The sequence below is a fragment of the Homalodisca vitripennis genome, unplaced genomic scaffold (genome assembly GCF_021130785.1).
Source record: "Homalodisca vitripennis isolate AUS2020 unplaced genomic scaffold, UT_GWSS_2.1 ScUCBcl_315;HRSCAF=2044, whole genome shotgun sequence".
NCBI lineage: Eukaryota > Metazoa > Arthropoda > Insecta > Hemiptera > Cicadellidae > Homalodisca > Homalodisca vitripennis.
The window spans coordinates 208,356-230,376 of NW_025776466.1; the positions used below are offsets into that span (position 1 = coordinate 208,356).

The following is a 22,021-nucleotide window of genomic DNA, read 5'->3' on the forward strand; positions in this document are numbered from 1 at the left end:
GGCCTTACGTCAACAGCCAGGCCGCCACCGCAGCCGCCGCGCGACGGCCAGCTCCGTGACAATATGTAGCCTATATATGACTAGTGATAAATTCACAAACAAACATTGCTTATTAGATTAGAATAGATTGCAGTCTGAGTCAGACACAGTGGTCTAAACTCAATCAAACATCCAAACTCTAGCCCTTTCAGGCCCAGCCTTGTAATTTTTTTAAATAAACTATGATTTATTGTTAACTTTACTTCTTATGAGCCAAATAAATAACTGTATTTTTTTTGTATTTATTTATTTATGCTTTTATGGTTTTTTATGACCCACAAAATTTTGTGGCCTGGGTTTTAACCCTGCTTACCTGACTCGTCATTATGCACAGACAACAACCATATGCTTTGTAAACAGCAACACATTGTTATGCACTAATTATGGGAAGTTAAAAAGAAAACAAGTTAAATAACATCATGTATTGTATTAAATGTTGTTATACACTCATATAACAGACACACTTAATGTTATATTAACACGCATACTAAAACAATGCTCACGACTTGACATTTTGCTTAATTAATGACATCAGAGTTAGTTTTAAAGTAGTTAAAAAAGGGTAGATAGAAGAGAAAAGGCAGATATAGTTATTTACAGTGAAAGTCTTTGAAACATGAGTTTTTTACAGAAAGACACAAATATATATTACATTTAGTGCACCGGACACGTGTTCGGCTTTTGCAGCCTGGGGCCCTGCAGTTTCTATTTGTGGATAGCTCGTCCATCACGGGCCAGTGCGAAAACCCATCTTGCAGTTTCTCTTTGCAAGGTAGGGGTGCACAAAGAGTCTTCTTTGCAGGAGGTCCCTCCTCTTCCTCTGCTTCCTGATACCTTTTGGAAGTGGGCACGGCAATGAGCTTTTCTGCTATAGCTAGTCTTAGCTTCATTAAATCTAGCTGATCTTTTTTGGGAATACTATTAGCTATAGCAGATGACCTGTACTCCATCCAGGAGTTCACTGCTGCCAGATCCATAAAATGAATGATGACTTTTAAGGGCCACTTTTTGGTCTTGAAAAATGTCCTGTATGCTTCCATCTGCTGGTCGCAAATGTCAACACCTCCCATTTTTTCATTGTACATTTTTACGACGTTTGGGCAATGAACATTTGAATAGTTTTTTTTCTTTTTTGTCCCACCTTTTAACTTCGTGTACTGGTTCCACCCCATAAATATTTGAAGCCATAAGCACAGTCTTGTTGTCTTTCCACTTAGTCAGACAAACACTTTCATCCCCTCTGACTTTTTGGACGGATTCCCCCCGAATCATTTCACTGTCTTTTGGAAACTGGACTGCTTTCCCAATTCTGTTACCCATTATAGTTCCTGTCCCAAAAAAACCTTTTTCCTTAAGGGCATCAAGCAAACTTAGTGTAGAAAAATAGCGGTCATAGTGAAGTCGGGAATTAGCTGGCAAGGTTTTGGACAGGTGCAGGATTACATTTGCCCCAAGACCTAAACCACTGTCTTCCCAAGGAGTGGTTTTACCTTGATACATCTCAAAGTCTACAACTAGACCACTTGATGTTGTGCAAACAAAGTTTTTAGACCTACTGGTCTAGGTTTATTTTTTACATATTGTCTACTAGGGCAGGCACCAAGAAATGGAATCATCTGCTCGTCGATGCTGTAATCTCCTGTTTGGCGAGGCAATACCAAACAACGGTTTCTGACAGCATCTATAATGGGTTGGACTTTCCAGAACTTGTTTTGTTTTGTTTTTTTGTTTACAGTATTGTTATCAACCAAATGTAAGTTTTGCCTTAGCTCTGTAAACCTATTCCTCGACATGGCATCAGCCACAGCTGGCAGTCTGTACTTTTGGTCCCAGTACATTCGAAGTCTTGGGTATCTTATAGTACCCATGATCAGCTGGATCCCAAAAAACTTTTTTAGTTCAGATAGTGAAGTGTTTAGCTCTTTACCTGCAGTCATCAAGCTATACTTATTAGACTCTACAGCCATTAACTCAAACAGCTCTTCAGTAAGGTACCGTCCAAAGTGTGGTTACTCACACCAGGGCCTAGAAGTTCCTCCACCTGTAACAACAAAACAAATCTTAGTCTGCTAAAAGAATATTTTTTGCAGTACATTTTTTGTAGTTCTTTCATTTGTACCTGACATAACATCAACAATAATCAAACTAAACAACTTTGCACGAACTTGACTTTGATTCTTGAAAGTTAAGTTTTGATCTGGCCTAAGTTTAATAATGTAGGCTACGAGAATACTTACTGGAAGTTCAATGATGGGTGCCACAATTGGCGTTTCCCAAGGTTTTATTCTCCACCGTTGTCTGAGCTTTTCTTGTTCCATCCGGACTTGTAGTGGAATGTCAGAGTTCAGTGGTGATGGACACCGTTGTGGGTCTGCTTCCATTTCATTAGCTACAGCTAATTGCAGTTGTGGCACATCTTCTTCATCAATATCAAAATCTTCCAAATCAGAGTTCTCCAAAAGCTCTAATAGCTGGTCGTCATTGAGAAAGGACAAATTGTCAACTCCTAAAAAAATACCACTTTGATTAGCAATTTTTAACATTTACTTGGGCCTACAACAGATTTTCAAATGCACCAACTTTTTAGGACTAGGCCTATGTAAATACCATGTTAGAGTAACCACAATTTAGGTACCACTTTGTATAATCAAATTGCATAACTTTAAGTTATTATTAAAATAAGTATACAACATAGTTTTAGTTTCGTAGCAGTACTTAAAAAATAACAAAGTAGGGCTGCAGGCCCAGACAACAAAATTTTGTAGGTTAACTTTTACTGTCATTTTACAGATAATTAAAAACAGTGTTTCATCATTTAACTACTATCTTTGTATTCTTCATTTCTTTCTTAACCAAAACAAGGCAAGCTAAGTTGGTTTTGATTAGTTTTAATGTAAAAAACTTGTATATTTACCTGCAGCGTCAGCACACAGCGTCATCTTGGATAAACAACAACATACAAAATAGTTCTCAAACTCGCCACCAGGCTGTAGCACCAAACAGACCAGCTGGTTGTGTTCAGTAGAACCTACAAAATCTTGTGATGTGGGTCACAACTTGTAAAAAGGTCTATGCTGTGAAGAATAAATTTTTAACTGAACCCACAAAATATTGTGGTCGGGGCCTGAAAGGGCTAGTTAATTTTTAACACAGTTAATTTTAACATAGTTAAATTTTAAGATATTAATTATATAGTTATTGGCCAAGCTAATTAATTAGGCCTAAATACCGTATCTAAATTCAAACCACTCACCAATTATTGGTCTAGTTTCAGTACTAGATGTAGATGTGACATTAGTACTTTTAGTTGTAGTAGTACTAGTGGTAGGACATAACCAGGCAGATAGGGTGGAAGAACACTTTGAAGCATCCTCTTCTCTTTTCTTCTTGTCTTGCCTTTTCTTTGCCCCACTTTCATAGCTTCTTTTCATTTTAACAAATACAAGAATAAGAATACAAATTGTATAACACTTTAACACCGTAACAAACGAGTAACGGACGAACGCCAAAACGTCAGTTTTTGGTGTTAGTTTATCATCAACATAACATAACCTTATCCGGGCTGTCTGTCACTAGCTCACTAGTCGTAGTCACTCTCACTGTCGTCTGTCAGCTGTGGCAGAGGCAGTCGGCAGACGGAGCATTCTACGTCACGTCGACGTCAGGACGAGTTTATTACTGTTGGGGATGGGGGAGTAAGGTGAACTAAAAGTGCAAACTGCATTTCTTTAATTGCGTAACAACTGACAGGCTGATTGATAGTCTGTCTATTTTTGTTACGAAATCTCTGTGAGAACAATATCTGTCCATTATTTTATATTGAAAAGCTATTTAAATATTTTTTTATAAAGACATTTTGATGATTCGATGAAATATCCCTACGACCTTACAGTAATCAATAAATTTCACATAAACTTTAATTTCATTTTCAATTTTTCCACCTTCATTTGGGGGCCCCCCTGGCCGGGGGCCCCGGGGCAATGCCCCGGTTGCCCCAGCCTAGCTACGGGCCTGTACTTAGGACTAAGTTGGTTTCAGCATCATCTACATTTGAAGTTACATCTAAAATCAACTGTTTATTATCGTGTTCAAAATTTGAAAGTGATCCATCACTATTAACCACGAAAGTCCCTTCACAATGTTTCACGTTTGTAGCTAATTTCACTAGTCTTTCCCCTCTTGACAAAGTAGATAGGTCAATAATCGAGGATGACGAAGAAGATTCACCGTCTTCTTGATGTTCTGTAATATAAATACAGTTGTTGAAGATAATGTTTTTTAATTTTTAAACCTATCTCCAATGAAAAAAGTAGTTATTGACCTTTGCTTTTGTATTTAGTCCTGGGAATAATATAGTAGGCCTACCTAGTCGAGGTTAACGATTAGCTAAATATAATTTAGATTATTCATCACTAATAATGAATTATACAAGAATTATTTTGGGGAGTAATAATTATTAGCCAAATAATAAGGTTAAACAACATACTGATGTCAAACAGAAAACCTCTTAACTCCATAAAGTCAACTGGCATAACCTAAATTCTGAATATTAGCATACCTCCTAAGTCCCAGACAAAAGTTTACACCATTTAAGTAAGTAATGTAAAAAATAACTACTATACTACAGTAAGTAATAAAATTTAATACTTACTTTTTGTAAATCTCTCCATGTGAGTAGTGAATTAACACAGGAACACATTAACAATTAATGTTAAACACAGCACCACGTTTCCTGGGTCACCAACAATGGATCAACTGGGAGTTAGCAGGTGTGCCAATTCACAAAATGGAATCATGGACTTAGGAGGTTTTCTGTATTCACTTTTATTATTTAACGGGATTTTTCTCACATAGGAGGTTTGCATTACAGAAAAGATATTTTTTTTTCTTGAAATGTTGGTATTAAAAGTCAAAATAACAAAGAAATGGACTTAGGAGGTTTGCTAATTAGTACGACGATATGTCTACGTGACCGGGTGGTGCTGCTACCTGTGGATTGTCTGAAAAACTATTTGTCACCACATGCCCCTGTCACAACTAGCCCCGGTCTACTCTACCTAAAAACAAAACGTTATTTTTACCTGATAAAATTTCGTCATTAATCAGGAAAAGATTATGAAATTGCCAAAATAACCAATTACTAATAACAACAATGCTGGACTGACTAAAAATGGAGGGAAAATGAACTGTTTCTTCCACTGTGCTGTAGGGTGGCTTGTGCTGCTACCTACGATTGATTGATTGATTGATTGATTTATATACAGAGTAATTAAAATACATAAAAAATATATTTATAGGAAATTATCCCCACATGGACATCAGCCCGTGTGTGGGGTAAACGAGTTCATCAGTCTGCACTACCAATAACACTCAAAAATCTTAAATCAAAATAAGGGAAAGAATTGACATCAATAAAAACATTTTCATTAACAAATGAAAAATGAAGAATTAACCAGGCCAGAGCATGGAATACCTGAGTAAATTTAAAATTTGAAAGGAATATACTTATTTAGGAAATAAAATTTGAAGACTTAAAAAGGTAATGTATAAAAACTTGTAGCTTACATAAAAAAGAGCAATCAGAAAGACAATTAAAAATTAACCAATATAAGTAGAGAGAGACTTGGATCACACATGCACATCCTACACACCCACGCACTCACTCACAAACAACTCTTACGCACGCGCGCGCGCGCACACACACACACACACACACACACACACACCTATGGATTTAAAAACTATGTAAAGTCACCTACTAGGGTTTGTAATTGTCTTTCTTCTTCTTTGGATCATGTCTTAGTTAGAAACACAAAAAATATCAAATTTAGGTGAGATGTTATTCCTGCAAGTATAACTGACCATTGGGTATTGGTACTCAAAAATCATCCTTATACAAATGTTTAGATTATAAAAAGTTGCGTACACTATTGATACGTACTGATTGGATGCCTGTTTTTGTCAGTGATGATGTAAATGTAAGTTTACAGCATTTCTATGATTTGTACAATATATGTTATGATATATATATATATATATATATATATATATATATATATATATATATATACATATATACTAGCAGACCCGACAGACGTTGTCCTGTACACACGTCTTTAATTCGAAAATTTTAAACTTTGATTAACCCTTTGAAGCACGTTTTACAAAAAATGAATATTTTAGTGATTTTATATTGTTTCCCTATAGAAATAACCTTTGTAAGTACAGTACATTTATTTTTAGATTTTGTCAATCATAATTTATATTTATTTTTGAGGTGGTTTCACTGCATAACCACTATGCAAGTACGGTCTTTGGGTGTATGCAAATAAAATTAAATTTTCTCCACCAACTTTTATTTAATACAATCAATAAATGACTATTCTAACAATCCAAAACTGATTGTGTTGATAATGTTATTATTACTTCATATGTGGACACTTTTTATTTATTCCTTTCGGTGATAGGCTCGGAAACAATCTTTTAGTTCACTCAAACAAAGGGCAACACCACACGTTTCACATACCCATTTCGACCGATGAACTTCTTCTTTGCTGGAGCATTGAGCACAACGTCGAGACGTTCCTCTTACTGGCATGTGTGCATTTTCCGTAAAACGAAGTTCTTGTGGAACCTTTGGTTTGTAGTTGTTGATTGGAGTTGAAGAACTTCGTCTTCCTCTAGTTTCTCCACGAGGTACTCCCAGAAGGGCTTTTGACACGCTTCTCCTAAACTCTTTTAGTGTCAGTGGTTTTCCCTGGGATAGCATTGAAAATATGATAAAAGAGTTTACTATGGTTGTGTCCAGAAAGTGCCAGAAGATTCTGTGCCACCACTTTTTGGACTTGCGATCTATTGAGTAGGTAGATTTCAACATGTCTGTCCTTTACTAATATAGGGCATGGAACAGCTACAATTTCACCGTTTGCCTGTTTTCTGTTTACAGTTGTCACTTCGTTAGGATTGTGGTAATTAGAAAGAAAGTAGATACCTCTCTTGTCTTTCCATTCGACAGCTACAATTCCAGTCATAGTTGACATGAAGTCATGTTCTCCTTGATTCATATGTTTCCCTTCAGGCAAACACTCTTTTGGAAAAAATTGTCTGTCAGCTCTTGTTGTACCACAAGCTTGAATATTGTTTTTCTGTAAGTAAATCATTAGATTGACTGAGCTAAAAAAATTGTCACAATATATTACATAATTCTTATTTACTAATTCTTCAGTGAGTTCTGTTACTACCCTTTGCCCAAGATTCTTTTCAACTATTCCAGCCCTTTTACCTTCGTAGATTTGAAATTGGCTGATAAAGCCTTTTTCATCAGCCCTCACCCAAACTTTGTACCCACGTTTGGTTGGCTTATCTGGCATATATTGCTTGATTCCACTCCGACCTTTGAATGGAATCATGCTCTCATCAATTGATTGAAATCGAGATGGAGCATAGCATGCTTTGTAGGTTTCTTGAAGCTTGTTTAGGAGAGGCCTGATCTTATATAGTTTGTCATAATTAGGAGAATCTCGTTCGGGCATGTCATTATTATTGTTTATATGTAAATTTGTTAAAAGCCAGCCAAATCTGTTCACAGACATGTATGAAGATATGTAGTCATCTCTCAAATCTGCCTCTGAAGACCAGTAATCACGGTAGGAGGGAAGTTTTTTTATTCCCATTAGGATATTTAGGCCTAGAAACACTTTCATTTCTTTCCTTGTTGTTGGAAATCTGATAACGCCCCCACCTATTTGGGTAGCGTAAACATTGGTTTCAAACACAAGTTTGTCAACTAGATCGTCGGGAAAAAGAGCTGAAAACACATCAACTGGGGTTGAAGCGTCAATTAGGGGACCTGTGCGTTCATTGAAATCATACGACTTATTGGGTGAGTAGTACTTTTGATACCACGTAACACTATCTTTGTAAAGTCTGTTAGCCAAAGGCTCAGAGTCCTCATCAAATTGAACGTCCATAGGCTGATTTTGAACGTCCAAGACTGCATTACCTTCGGGAATGCCAGGCTCTACCCCCTCTGCACTATGATTATCTTGAAAGTCATTTTCATTAATAATTAAAATCGGGATTTCATTACCTTCAGCTGTTTGGGCTAGGTCCAAATAATCTACCTCTAAGATTCCATTTTCTGCAACTGTGTATATTCCTTCAGCAACATCCGGGTATACTTGATCTTCGTCGTCCTCTGATTCAGGGTCAGATGGGATGTCTTCAGTTTCCGCCAGCCAAGCCTCTATGGATTTGTTCTCCATGGTTATAGTACCCCCTGAAATCAATAAGCAGTTGTAAAAAATGTAATAAGTAGTTTTATATAGTAAAAATAACAATATAAAACAGGTTTAGCAACTGGTACGTAGTATAAACGACGGCCGACCCCAAATGCATGGTGGTCATGTGGTGAAACCACCACAATAACGCCTAATATTTATTCGCCTGGCATCTCAAATCTAATTATTATAGTTTATATGTATATATTTAAGTACATTTATACTGAAAATATATGTTTGTACTTACCAAAAGTGATCAAAGCACAAAAGAAATACAAATATGTCACACTCAGTCAAGGCATGGACTTTTCTTTCACCCAGTCGTGGCAAACAACGCTCCTGCCGGGATTTGGGCGAATCTAGTGGAGCGGTTACGTAATTTGCCGCTAGAATGCGTCCTAAATCACTTCTGGAAGGTGGTTTCGTATATGCACCACTATGCGGGAAAGGAATAGAAATAAAAACATAGGTGGTTTCACTATGATGCCACTGTGCTTCAAAGGGTTAATCTGTAACAATCTGGGCTGTTTTGATAAAAATGTCTATTAAAAAGTTATTACAATATCTAACTTCATCACATGTACATTTAATCACACTTCGACCAACCGATAGTGTGTGAGTATAACATGAGTGATGTGAAATGTAGAGAGGATGTTTTAAATGAAAACTTACTTAATCTGAAGGTAAAAAAGTTGAAACAAACTATTTTATAACAGGTATATTTTTTTCAATTTACAACTTAATTTATCGTAATGCCATTGAATGTACAATATTTTTTGTTAATCCTTCAGGAGTATAAACAAACAAATTAGATGATTTTCCAATAGGGTTGAAGTATAATAAGTGACCTCCATCACAATCGAATTATTGATATTTCTGAATAGCCTATATAACTACTATCCGAATTAGATTATAGTTATGTAAAGGCTGAAGTATAATAAGGGGCCACCATCACAATCGAATTATTGATATTTCTGAATAGTCTATCTAAACTACTAAAATGACGAACTGAATTAGATTATAGTTATTTAAAGGCTGAATTATAATAAGCGGCCAACATCGCAATCAAATTATTGATATTTCTAATTAGCCTATCTAAACTACCGAATTTCATTATCTTTATATTTATATTTCTTGTGTGTGTGTGTGTGTGTGTGTGTGTGTGTGTGTGTGTGTGTGTGTGTGTGTGCGCGCGCGCGCGCGTGCGTGTGCGTGCGTGTGTGCGTGTGTGTGTGTGTGTGTGTGTGTGTGTGTGTGTGTGTGTGTGTGTGTATGGAGCTGAACTCCTCCTAAATGGGTGGACCATCTTGGAATGTTTTACATTGTATCCAGCAGAATGCGCTACGATCACAGTTCAAATGTTTTCTATTTTAATTCCAGGTTTTCCTGACAGTTTGTGCTGCTATCAAATATGTGTGTTGTTTTGTAACATCGTATAATTATTGTGTGAGTGCTAATTGTAATATTACATTAATAGAGATTGAAGATGTTTGAAGTACATAAAAAACTATAGTTATTTATTGAAGTTATTGAACTAATTTTGAAAATTCATTGAACGAAGTGAGTATATTGGTCGCATAACCTAAGTAGCATACAAATCAAAAGGTTGTGTTTCTATGTGTGAATAACTTGTTAACAGTTTGGTCACATAAGTTCAAATTATGTAGCATATAAATCACATGATTGAATAACTATTCGTCCTCTTCCACGAAGACGTGGCATTTTTCTGTAAAAATAAAATTTTGTATAATAGTACACAATGAATATGAGTAACTTATTGAATATGTAATTTTAATTAAGTAACTTCTAGATAAAAATGTATAACAACATAGACTACGGTATCTATAATACTAAATAAGTATTCTCTATAGGTATGAAGTACAATAAGTGGCCACCATCACAATCGAATTATTGATATTTCTGATTAATCTATCTAAACTACCGAATTACATTATAATTATTTAAAATTACAGTATAGTATCGGAACTGGCCAACAGAATTTATTTTATCTAATATACTACAGTGGCGAACAAATTAATCCGAACAAGATGAATTTTGACAGAAAACTTTATTTGTACATGTATAGTATACAATGAAACAACTTACACGCTATTAGTAGTTTATATGACCTCCCTTATTTTTGATGAGCTCATTAACCCTCTTTGGCATTGATTCCACCAGTGTAGAACAATGGTTTTTAATGTCTTCATCGTGAAACCAGACCCGAATTACCGACTTGATTAGTTCATCTTTTCTGCAACAATCCATTTTCCCAAGTTTTTTCTTCAATAATGCCCAAAGATTCTCTATTGGGTTTAGATCGGGAGAGTTCCCTGGCCACGACAAAACCTCAATATGTTGATTTCTGAAGAATGCTTTCATTTTCTTAGAAGTGTGACATGGCGCAAGATCCTGTTGGAAAATGAGATCTGGATTCCTTTGCATGAGTGGGACGATTCTACGTTGGCATATGTCCATGTACTGGTCCGATTTCATCATTCCTTCTACAGGTACAAGTGCTCCTGTCCCCTCATGGGTAAAATAACCCCAAAACATTTTTTTGTGGGTATTTAGGAGCTTGTTGCAAATGGGCAGGCGACAACTTCTCATCTGCTGACTTACGGACGTAGGGTACTTTCTCGCCTTGTACAAAGAAATGCGTCTCATCCGAAAAAATCACATTTTTCCACATTTCAATAGTCCAGTCTTTATGATTTTTTGCCCATTGGAGTCTTTTTGACATCATGGCTTTGGTCAATAACTGTTTCTTTTTAGGTTTGATAGCAACCCTCCCAGCTGCGAGCAATCTCCTACGAACTGTCATGTCAGAAACATTGGTCCCACTAGCTCTTAAATCCCTACTAAGATCAACAGCGCAGCGGTCATTCTCGGATTTATTTTACTTTTTCTTACCAGTAATCTGTCTTGTGTTGGCGTAGTTTTCTTTTTTCGGCCACATTTTCCTTTCCTTTTTGGTGAGAAGGAACCTGTATCATGGAAACGTTTGATAATGTAATTCACTGTACCTAACCCTAGACTACACTCACTAGCAATCTGTCTTTGAGTCATTTGTGTGTGTTGAGACAATGCAACAATTTTTAAGCGTTTCCGTGGAGTAATATCCATTGTTGTAGACTGTACGTCTTTGTGACTTGATACACTAAATATGGTAATACACAGAAACTAATATAAATCCACTTATATAACCAGATAAAAACACTTAAATCAGTATGTGTACATATCAGCAACATAACCTCAATTACCAAACATGAACTTATTGCATTCTGGGTAAGCAGGCTGCCACTGAGGGAAAAATTCCCAACAATAGACCAAAATTTCCCTTTGTTCGGATTAATTTGTTCGCCACTGTAAATAAGTATTCCCTACAGGTCTGAAGTACAGTAAGTGGCATGGTGGCCACTTATAATCCTTCAGGAGTATAAACAAACAAATTAGATGATTTTCCATTAGGGTTGAAGTATAATAAGTGACCTCCATCACAATCGAATTATTGATATTTCTGAATAGCCTATATAACTACTATCCGAATTAGATTATAGTTATGTAAAGGCTGAAGTATAATAAGGGGCCACCATCACAATCGAATTATTGATATATCTGAATAGCCTATCTAAACTACTAAAATGACGATCCGAATTAGATTATAGTTATTTAAAAGGCTGAAGTATAATAAGCGGCCACCATCACAATCAAGTTATTGATATTTCTGATTAACCTATCTAAACTACTGAATTTCATTATAGTTATTTAAAATTACAGTATAGTATCAGAACTGGCCAACAGAATTTAATTTAAAAGCAATTCCTACATTATTAACAATAGTTATTCACACATGTGATTTGTATGCTACTTAATTTGAACTTATCTGAAAAAATTTTGACTGCAGATTAAAAATGTAAATTACAACAAATTATTTTAAATCCATTAGTTGGACGTATGTATGCATAATGGAACCAACCCACAATGATGTCTAACTGAGAAAAAGAGGTTAAAAGTTTAGCGTGGGTCCCCATTCCCAGTAACAAAGAAATATATTCCAGATGTGTTTAATAAACATATTAAAGGCTTTATTAAGTTGTTAAATAAAATACCACAGCAAGAAATATAATATTGGTTGATATATTAAGGAAATTGTTGGTTGGTTCCCTTATGCTTAAATTCAAATAATATGATTTGAGCTTTATAACACAAGGGAACCAATTGATACAAATGTCTGTTATTATCCTGCAATCTTGTTTAATCTAAATAATTAAAGGTTTAAAAATACACCTCATTTTAAAAATAACTTTATTAAAAAATCTATTACTAATAAAATTACATAATATCTATTTGTATTATTTTTTAGTGTGTGGAAAACGTTATAACAATCAGTTACATCGTTGATGAAAGTTGGATCTTTTCATCTCTCATACGTCATCACTAGTATTTATTTTTATAGTAGAACAAATTAAAAAAACTAGAACATAATGCTATATTCACTTAATTGATATTTTCCTCAGCCTCTAGTTCAAAATCCAGATTCGCATTGAAACCATCAATATCATCTTGTACGTTGGTGTCAGAGGAAAATTGTTTGTAAAATTCCTTCGCATCTGATGGGATTAAACTCATGATTGACTTGAGATCTTTTAACTTAGGCAATGAAATCCCTTTTCCATTGGGCCATAGGAGTGGTAAATTTTCTGCTAATCGCAAGTAGCACGTATTAGCTCCTACCTTCTTCTTTTTCTTTATATCAATTTCTTGTTGCAGTCCACCTAGACTTGTCCTTACAAATATTGAGAAAGGTTTATCTTTAAAGATTTCAATTTCTCTGAACTTAAGCCATCCAACTTTTATTCCATCTACATCTTCTTTCCTGTTTGTTATTTTCTTTTCTAAATCTGATGTGCTAAAGAAGTCCTCTTTTTCCATTCTTGTTACAATAAACTTGTTCTTTCTCCTACAATTCTCCATCACACTTATGTAATCTGAATCTGTGTACATTCTCTGTTGTGTCTTCAAGTGGCACTCGACATCCCCAAACTCTGCGTCATTGGGAAGGTAAGAATGCCCTGGAATCATGTACCTTAAGACAATGTTTTCCAAGGTCGGGTGTAAGCTAAGGACATGTTTGAGGAGGAGAACTATTTTTATGCTCCTGTTCTGCCCCCCACATGAATCGGACCACAAGGTCAATTCCTTAATCCCAGGACAATTTTCCAAAATATGCCTCTTCAAACAAGAGCCAACCTCTTGAGTACCTCGGCCAGCAGTATTCTCCAGCCAAACATTAAAATGACCTTTACCAGTTTTCCCCGAATGAATACCCAGATTATAAAGCATGATTTGTCGTTTATAGTAAATGACATTTGTCGGCAGACGAGGTAATGGTAGGGTTTTTTGAAGATCAAAAGACAGCGTTTGTTTTGATTCAACAGTTTTTGCCGTTAGTAAGTCGTCCTTGAACTGAGCTCTTACTTCTTCGACTAATTTCAGATGAGCCTCATGTTTTATTTTAATTTCATCTCTCTCTATATCACTGGTAGTTGAATTTTCCAGGGCATGTAGTGTGTCACAGGTACTGCAGGTGTCTTTCTGAAGTGGTTTCCGTTTTAGGTTAAAATCTGCATAAAATATTTGATTATATTTTGATTGGGACACAGGATGCTCTACTTCAGCCTTGTACAAACTGTACATACGTGGCAATGTCATATCAGGGGGTAACCAGCATGATTCTGTTGTCGTTCTACAGTAGTGGGACTTGTATGCTGGAATTCTTTTAATGTGGTTTCGGACTTCTTCAATCCGTTTGTCTTCAATCTTGTTACTGCCACCACATTTCCCCCTTTCATCTTTCACATTATCGTTTTTAAGCTTTTTAAGAGCTGTATTAATTCTTTTTGTGGACACTCTTAAGGTTTGTACGTACATATTCCTGCAAATAACAGTATTGTTAATTGTATATTTCCTTGTAAACTGTCTTTTAGATAGTTGTACTGTTGGTCTTTTTGTTTTTTCTTCCTGTACTGATGCACAAATAAACATGTTTTGGGCATTATAGTCCCCCAAATCATAAAATTTCTTAAAAGTGCTTTTTCTTACTTCAAGTGACACTTTCTCATTACACTTGCAAGCACAATGAAAATCCCTGAAGTTTTTAGGGTACACAACTTTTCCTGTTTGAGAAATGTATTTTTTATTACTATTTTTCCTTTTTTTTCTGATATCTCTAGATTGATGTGCATACTTTCTCTTCCTACCTTTCTTTGGTCTTCCTGAACTGTCAATTTCTTCAAAATCAGAACCACTAGAAGAGCTATCATCTGTTATGCTAGGCGTTTCGTCTACTACTTCTGCTCTGTTGTTATCAATCTGGGGTTCAGCAATTACTTCGACTACTTGATCCTCAATGTTCGGTTCTTCAGTATTTAGTTCACCAACATTAATTAAATTATTTTGATTTCCAGTAATTAGTGGGTCATCATCTTGCATACTCTGAAAAAAAAAAAAACAGATTATTAGCTTCAGGGTCATAATAGGCAGTTTGCTAGTCTAATGGTTAGTGTCTTGGACTTAAGTTTAAGAGATCATGGATTTAATTACTTGGATGCTCAATCACATGCTAGCTCCAACCGGCGAGCTGATAAGACGCTCTGACCTACTGTGTGCCTTGCGTGTTTCTACTCGTAGTGCCGTACTGACTGTGTTTAACCTAAACCGTTCGCTGTTGTGTTAATGAATATATTTGGTATTTGTTTTTAATATGTCGTCTGTCTGTGGCATCTGTGGTATAGACTGTAATGATGTCGAAAGAGATCAGAGGGTGAAGTGCGCTGGAAGTTGTGAAAAGTATTTTCATTCTAAGTGCATCCAAGATGACGTCGTGGGAACAAAGACTCGTTCATTTAAAGACTGGAGATGTAAAACTTGTCGAAAGGCTACATTTTCTAATAACGACCTCATCAGTGCTCTCCAAGATTTTAAAATGCAGATGATTGAAGAAATGAAAACTACAAGAAATGAGATAAATACCCTAGCTGAATCTGTAAAGTTCATGTCTAATAAAATGGACGAGTCTACGAACCTAATGAAAACTATTAAAGAAGAATTAGCACTGGTTAAGAAAGAAAACGAGCGCCTAACAGCTATGAACAGCACCCTTAATACCGAGGTGACTTCTCTCAAGAACAGAGTTAGAGCACTTGAACAGTACTCTAGGAAGAACAATGTGGAAGTCAACGGTATTCCTGAGACTCCTAGGGAGGATGTGGTCGGCCTGGTGAGAGACGTTGGTGCTGCCTTGGGAGTGGAGATCCAGGAGAGCGACATCTCGACGGCCCACCGAGTACCGTCCTTCGGAAAGGACCGCCCACCGCCCCTCATCGTCCAGTTCTCCAGACGGTTCATCCGGGACACAGTACTAAGCAAGTATAAGGACAAGAAAGGGTTAACTGCTCGACAGATAAATTCCGCCTTCCCGGATAAGATCGTCTACGTCAACGAGCACCTGACTCCTGATAACAAAATTTTTCTCTCTAAGTTGAAAGTTAAGTGCAGAGAAATAGGGTACCAATACGCTTGGTGTAAGGAGGGGAAGTTTTTTGTCAGGAAATGTCAGGGGGACCGCTGTATCAAGGTGGACTCGTACGATGAACTAAACAAGCTTAAATAAACATGTAAGTCACAGTATATATTATACAATTAATTATTATTATTAAGTTTTGTTGTTGTTATTTCAGAGCTCTATTGTTGTCGTTAGTTATTGTTATTGTTGATTGTTTTCATTCATAGTTATCTGTTGATTGTTGCTAATTTATACTGGTTTTTTATTCTAATTCATTATTTGTATATTGTTATTTATTTCTATGTTACTTATTTATTACTATAAATGGTTATTTCACATGAGTTAAGCTTTAAAAATGAATGAACACATGAATAGCGAAGGTACTGAATTACAAGTATTTTTTGATCATGGAAGTACATTGAATAAATATAACTTAATTTATACTAATATCAGGAGTTTGAGGAAGAATTTTAATGCATTTGTTGTTGAATTAAGTAGTATCAAACAAAAAATACACTTTATTGTGCTAAGTGAGATTTGGATTAGTAGTGATGAATTACATCTTTATGCACTACCTGGTTACAGTACTTATGCTAATTGCAATAACAATTATAGAGCAGGTGGTGTTGTGTGTTTTGTTGATGAATCAATAGACTGCAAAGAAATCTTGTTATCAAATAATATGACTTCTGCCGATGCCCTTTTACTTGAAGTCAAATTAAATAATATGTTTTTTAAATTAGTCTGCTTATATAGATTACAAAATGTACATGAGAACTCCTTTTTGCTTGAACTTACTCAACTTGTCACTGAATTAAGAAATAACGTTATTTATATTGGTGATATAAATATTAACTTACTAGAGGAAAACACAGTAACGTATTCTTACAAGGATATTTTAAATAGTAATGGTTTTGTTTCCTTGATAAATAAACCTACTAGAATTACTGATAATTCACGAACCAGTATTGATCATATCTTTGTTAGAAATAGATATATAAATACATTCTATAGTGATGTATTTGAGTTAGGTATTACCGACCACTGTGTTTTGGGACTTAAATTTAGTAAGCAGACAATAGAGACTATTGATAATAGCGTTGTTAATGCATTTAAGTATAAAATAGACTATAATAAGGTTAAGATTGAATTAAGAAACATTGATTGGAGTGAAGTGTACTTTGAAAACGATGTCAATTTATGTTATGATAGGTTTTATAAAATTCTAGATAATATTATAATTAATAGTAACAGGATAGTTTCTTTAGACTGTAAACTGAGGAAAGCCAAGTTGCTGAGCCCGTGGATTACATCAAAACTACTTAAAAAATTTGGAAAACGAAAAAAACTTTTTAAAATCTCGAAAAGAAGACCGTATGATACAGAATTTATTAACTATTTTAAAACATTCTCCACAAACTTAAAATCTGAAATTGATTTTGTAAAAAATAATTATTATTCAAATATGTTAGAAAACTGTAAAGGAGACATTTCACAACAATGGAAAATAGTCAATAGCTTAACTGGAGGCAACAAAGATAAATGCGTCGACCGAGTTGAGCTTGATAACGCGACATTGATAACGGAGCCGCTCTCTATTGCCCAGGTAATCAATAGGCATCTTATCTCAGTACAGTCAGTCCAACAAGGTTCAGCACCCTCTAATGAAACATTCCCTACCCGTGTCATACGTAATTCCTTCTTTATAACTCCTACCACCGTGGATGAAGTAACAGCTGTTGTTCATAGTCTAAAAAACAAAAAATCCACTGGCTATGACAAAATTAACGTTTGTCTGTTGAAAAATATAATAAAAGAAATTGCGCCAGTTTTGGTTTATATCATTAATAACAGTTTTTCTAGTGGTATTTTCCCAGAAAGTTTAAAACTAAGTTCAATAGTACCTATTTTAAAAAAACCAAATTCTTATAAACTAGACGATCTAAGACCTATTAGTCTTCTTTCTGTTTTTTCTAAATTAATTGAGAAAATTATGTTGATAAGGTTAACCAAATTTCTTAATATATCACAATTTTTTAGTGACAAACAATTTGGTTTTATTAAGGGCAGATCGACAGAAAGTGCTTTAATAAATGTAACTGAACTAATTTTTAATGGCTTAAATTCAAAACAAAAAACAACGGGCTTATTTGTCGATTTCAGAAAAGCTTTTGACATGGTAGATCATGAGATTCTTTTAAACAAATTAGAGGCTGCTGGTATCAGAGGAATAGCTCTGAATTGGTTCCACAGTTTTATTACCGGAAGAAGACAGCAGGTAAAGATAAATAATAACTTTAGTGATCCACTCATAGTTCAAACAGGTGTCCCGCAAGGGTCAACGACCTCTGCCACTCTTTTCTTAATTTTTATAAATGACTTATTAGATATTAATTTTAAAGGAAATATAAATGCTTTTGCAGACGATATAGCTCTATTCTACACTGGAAAAGATTCTGGCCTTCTTACTAATTCAATTAACTCTGATCTCCTACTATTAAGAAAATGGTGTTTAATAAATAAAATGCAAGTGAATGTCAGTAAAACAAATTTTGTAAATTTTGGTTTTTTTTGGTTTTGACTTTCCTTCTCCTTTAATTTTCCATTCACTAAACTGCAATTTTCAATTATGTAGCTGTCAACCTTTGAAAAAAGTGAAATCAATAAAATATTTGGGTCTTTTGCTTGATGAGAAACTTACCTTTGAACCGCACATTTTAGACTTGCACTCAAAATTAAGATCACAAATAAGAAAATTTTATTTTTTAAGAAATTTTTGTAATTCTAATCTTTTAAGAACCCTTTATTTTGCATTAATCAATTCAAAAATACAGTATGCTCTACCTTGCTGGGGGGGTACTTACAAAACTTTAATAGATAAGATAAGAACAACTCAAAATTTTTTTCTTCGAATAATTCTTAAAAAATCTAAACGAACAAGCTCGTTCCCTTTATTTCAAGAGCTACAAATCCTACCTGTTCAACATCTCTTTATATTTAAGGTCCTGAGACTGTTTTTTGTTAGGAGCGGAAATAGAGAAAGTATTATACCAAATGACCATATTTACAGTACGAGAAGCTTCGTAAATAAATCGTTTAAACTACCAAAAGTCAACAGATCTATTTTCCGTCATTCCATTCAATACCTAGGCCCTAAATTTTTCAACCAACTTCCGCTTCAAATAAAGAACTCAACCAATATGAAGTACTTTTGTAAAAAGACAGTCGCTTGGCTTTATGGTCAGAAGGATGTAAGGTGTTTCACCAACGTGCTAGAGTAGTGGTTTTCAAGCATGTTTTAAATGAATATCTCTGCCCACAGATGCTACAGCGGGCATACAACTTGTAATAAGCATAATGCTAGACTCTAATTAGTTTATTTTAGATAATTTAGTTTAGATTTAGTTTAGATTAACTAACTAATCAGTTAATTAATCATAGACTGGTTGCTGATTAAGGAATTGGAATTTATATATGTTTGTAATTGGCCAAACTACTTGTAAAATTGGCCAGTTTTTTTTCTCAATGGTTCAAATAATTGTATTGTGGAATTTCTATATGGGAAATAAATTCATTTATTCATTTATTCATTTATTCATTCATTTAGAATGAATGAGTTTTCTTTAAACACATTTCAGTAAAACTTGAGTAAAAATATTACTTGGGTATAAAGTATACTTTAATAAATATTCATCTTCAACCATTTATTTTAGACATAACATCTTTAAAATAAAAATCTTTAGTTGAGTTAGTAGTACAGCCGACTGATTTTCTGGTTATGATCTATTCATAAAATACAACATTGACAGTACCATAGCCTAAGAGCCGGAGCAAAGATATGTTACAAACGATCAATAATTTTAAGACATTAAGAGATCTCTACCAGATAACTGGAAGATTTTTTACGGACCTGAAAAGAATTTATGTATGTTAAAATTTGTATTCCTTTTTCTTACCTCATGCTCTTCCATTTCCAGATGAGGAACAATATGAAAAGAGTTAAGATCATCTGGTGCATGGTTAGTTCCATTTTCTACCATCATTCTTCCAATATTATCTGTAATTTCAATAGCACCAGATAATTGAACACTATCACCATCATCTAATATTGAATCTGTTAGACTAGGTTCTTGTGATTTGCTGGTATCAAATGAAATATTTGGAAAGTCGTACACAATTTCCATTTTTGAAATATCCAGGTAGCTTGTATCCTAGAACAGAACATAAAGTTGTAAATTGAAGTAGTTCAGATTAAAAGAAGTATTTTGTCATTTTTGGCATAATTTCTAAATAAGATAGTCATGAACATGAATAGTAGCTTACCAATCCTAATTATAATAATATAACCTAACAGCTTTGCACGCTGACAATCGAAAAAATTAGCAAATAGGCGATATTTTGAAACCTTTTATTTAGTATTTAATTTAGGCCTAGTATTGAACTAAAAAATCCAATACCAAACAAAAAGTTTGGTAACTATGCAGCAGTTGGTACTTGTGGAAAAATATATATTTTTAAACATTTTTCCATGTAAAATTACTTGCTGAACACGATTATAATGGTCTTTTTTGTCGGAAACGCTGTTAAATTCACTTAAATGCTACTTAAAGTACAGATTTCAATGATTGTAATCTGCTGCCTTGGAACATTTAACGACTTTTCCGACAAAAAAGACCGTCATATTCATGTTCAGCAAGTAATTTTACATGGAAATTAGTAAAAAATATTGATTTTTCCACAAGTACCAACTGCTGCATATATACCAAAAGTTCATAAATAAAGGCTAGGCCAGTTTTTGGTACGTAATACTGCAAGTAATGTGTAGAAAAAATCTTTCTGCCATTAACACCACTACCCTAAACTTTTGCCAGTTTGTTAGCTATTGTTATAGGCTAGGTTATGTTCGAAATAAATTTGTATCTGTCCTTCAGATAAGTTTATACCAAATCTAAACTTACCAAATCAGGCATGTTATTTTCCAACATTTCATTGAGATCTACACCGTTTTCTCCTTCATTCTGTGTAGGTTTATGTGATATAGGACTATCATTGCAGACATAGCTATGCTCTTGTTGTATATTTGTCGACTCCTGAAACAAAGGCAATTAATTATTTATTTTACTGGAAAATATTAATTTCATCTTATTTTAATGTATATTTATTATTATTACAATATTTCATTATAAATATAAGTAATTATTAGTCAAGGCTCAAAAACCTATTATTTAACCTAAAAATTATGTGCTTACCTGATCAGTTTCCAATAACGTAGGCTCATGATCTGGTTCAGAAGAATCAGGGGTTTGAACTTTTGCCATTTCCATAATTAACAAAGTTCTTCTCTTTATATCCATTTTGTAACACTTAGACACAATACAGACATAAAACAATCATTTATGTTACTCTATTATTATTGTATTGCAAGCAGGTTTATCTAACTTCAAACTTGGTTCCTGTATGCAAAACAGCTGATCAAGATGAAGACTACACAACAAAGAGAATCAAGTTGGTTGGTTCTGTTATGCATATTACAAAACCAGTCTCTGAATTTTGAAACAAAGAACCAAGCCACTTGGTTCCCTTATTCATAATATTGAATCCGACATACAGCATTTGATGTTTTTTCATGATTTTTTTTTGCATTTGTAGTTTCAAAGCCAGTTAAAGTAAAAAAATCAGGGTATAAATTCTTTCAAGCTCTTCAAGATGGCGGTGATATCTCAATTTCCCAAAAATTGTTGGTTGGTTCCATTATGCATATATAGGTCCAGTTTAAAACTTGATTATCTAAAATGTTAACAATAGTTATTCACACATAGAAACACAACCTTTTGATTTGTATGCTACTTAGGTTATTTGAGGTAATGCGACTAATAATCTCTATTAATGTACTATTACAATTTTAGCACTCACACAATAATTACACGATGTTTTATTTTTTATTTTCTTCTTTTTGCCTGTTGGCTTTTATAAACTTATAACGCGGCCACGTAGTACACTTTTTATAACTTCATTCTATTATATTTTAATGTTATTTGCCGTATTTACTTTTGAAACATGAACCTTACAAAACAACACAGACACATTGATAGCAGCACAAACTGTCAATTTCAGTTAAAAGCTAAAACTTCCAATT

General features: G+C 34.4%; 3 protein-coding genes across 3 annotated transcripts; all 3 read right to left on the bottom strand.

Moving 5' to 3' along the window:
* Nucleotides 1–2,070: 2,070 nt before the first annotated feature.
* LOC124370604 lies at nt 2,071–3,139 on the bottom strand. The gene is made up of 2 exons (XM_046828896.1): nt 2,954–3,139; nt 2,071–2,545 (listed from the first exon to the last, which is right to left on the bottom strand). The coding sequence occupies exons 1-2, from the start codon at nt 2,976–2,978 to the stop codon at nt 2,109–2,111; spliced, it is 462 nt and encodes a 153-aa protein (XP_046684852.1). The 5' UTR covers nt 2,979–3,139; the 3' UTR covers nt 2,071–2,108.
* Nucleotides 3,140–3,619: 480 nt separating this feature from the next.
* LOC124370612 (piggyBac transposable element-derived protein 3-like) lies at nt 3,620–8,303 on the bottom strand. Its single transcript, XM_046828902.1, has 2 exons — nt 7,322–8,303; nt 3,620–3,684 (listed from the first exon to the last, which is right to left on the bottom strand). The coding sequence occupies exons 1-2, from the start codon at nt 8,301–8,303 to the stop codon at nt 3,620–3,622; spliced, it is 1,047 nt and encodes a 348-aa protein (XP_046684858.1).
* Nucleotides 8,304–12,612: 4,309 nt separating this feature from the next.
* Nucleotides 12,613–21,652, bottom strand: LOC124370605. The gene is made up of 4 exons (XM_046828897.1): nt 21,135–21,652; nt 20,844–20,975; nt 19,842–20,096; nt 12,613–14,816 (listed from the first exon to the last, which is right to left on the bottom strand). Exons 1-4 carry the CDS (start codon nt 21,237–21,239, stop codon nt 12,819–12,821), a joined length of 2,490 nt encoding a protein of 829 aa, XP_046684853.1. The 5' UTR covers nt 21,240–21,652; the 3' UTR covers nt 12,613–12,818.
* Between the last annotated feature and the right edge of the window lie 369 nt (nt 21,653–22,021).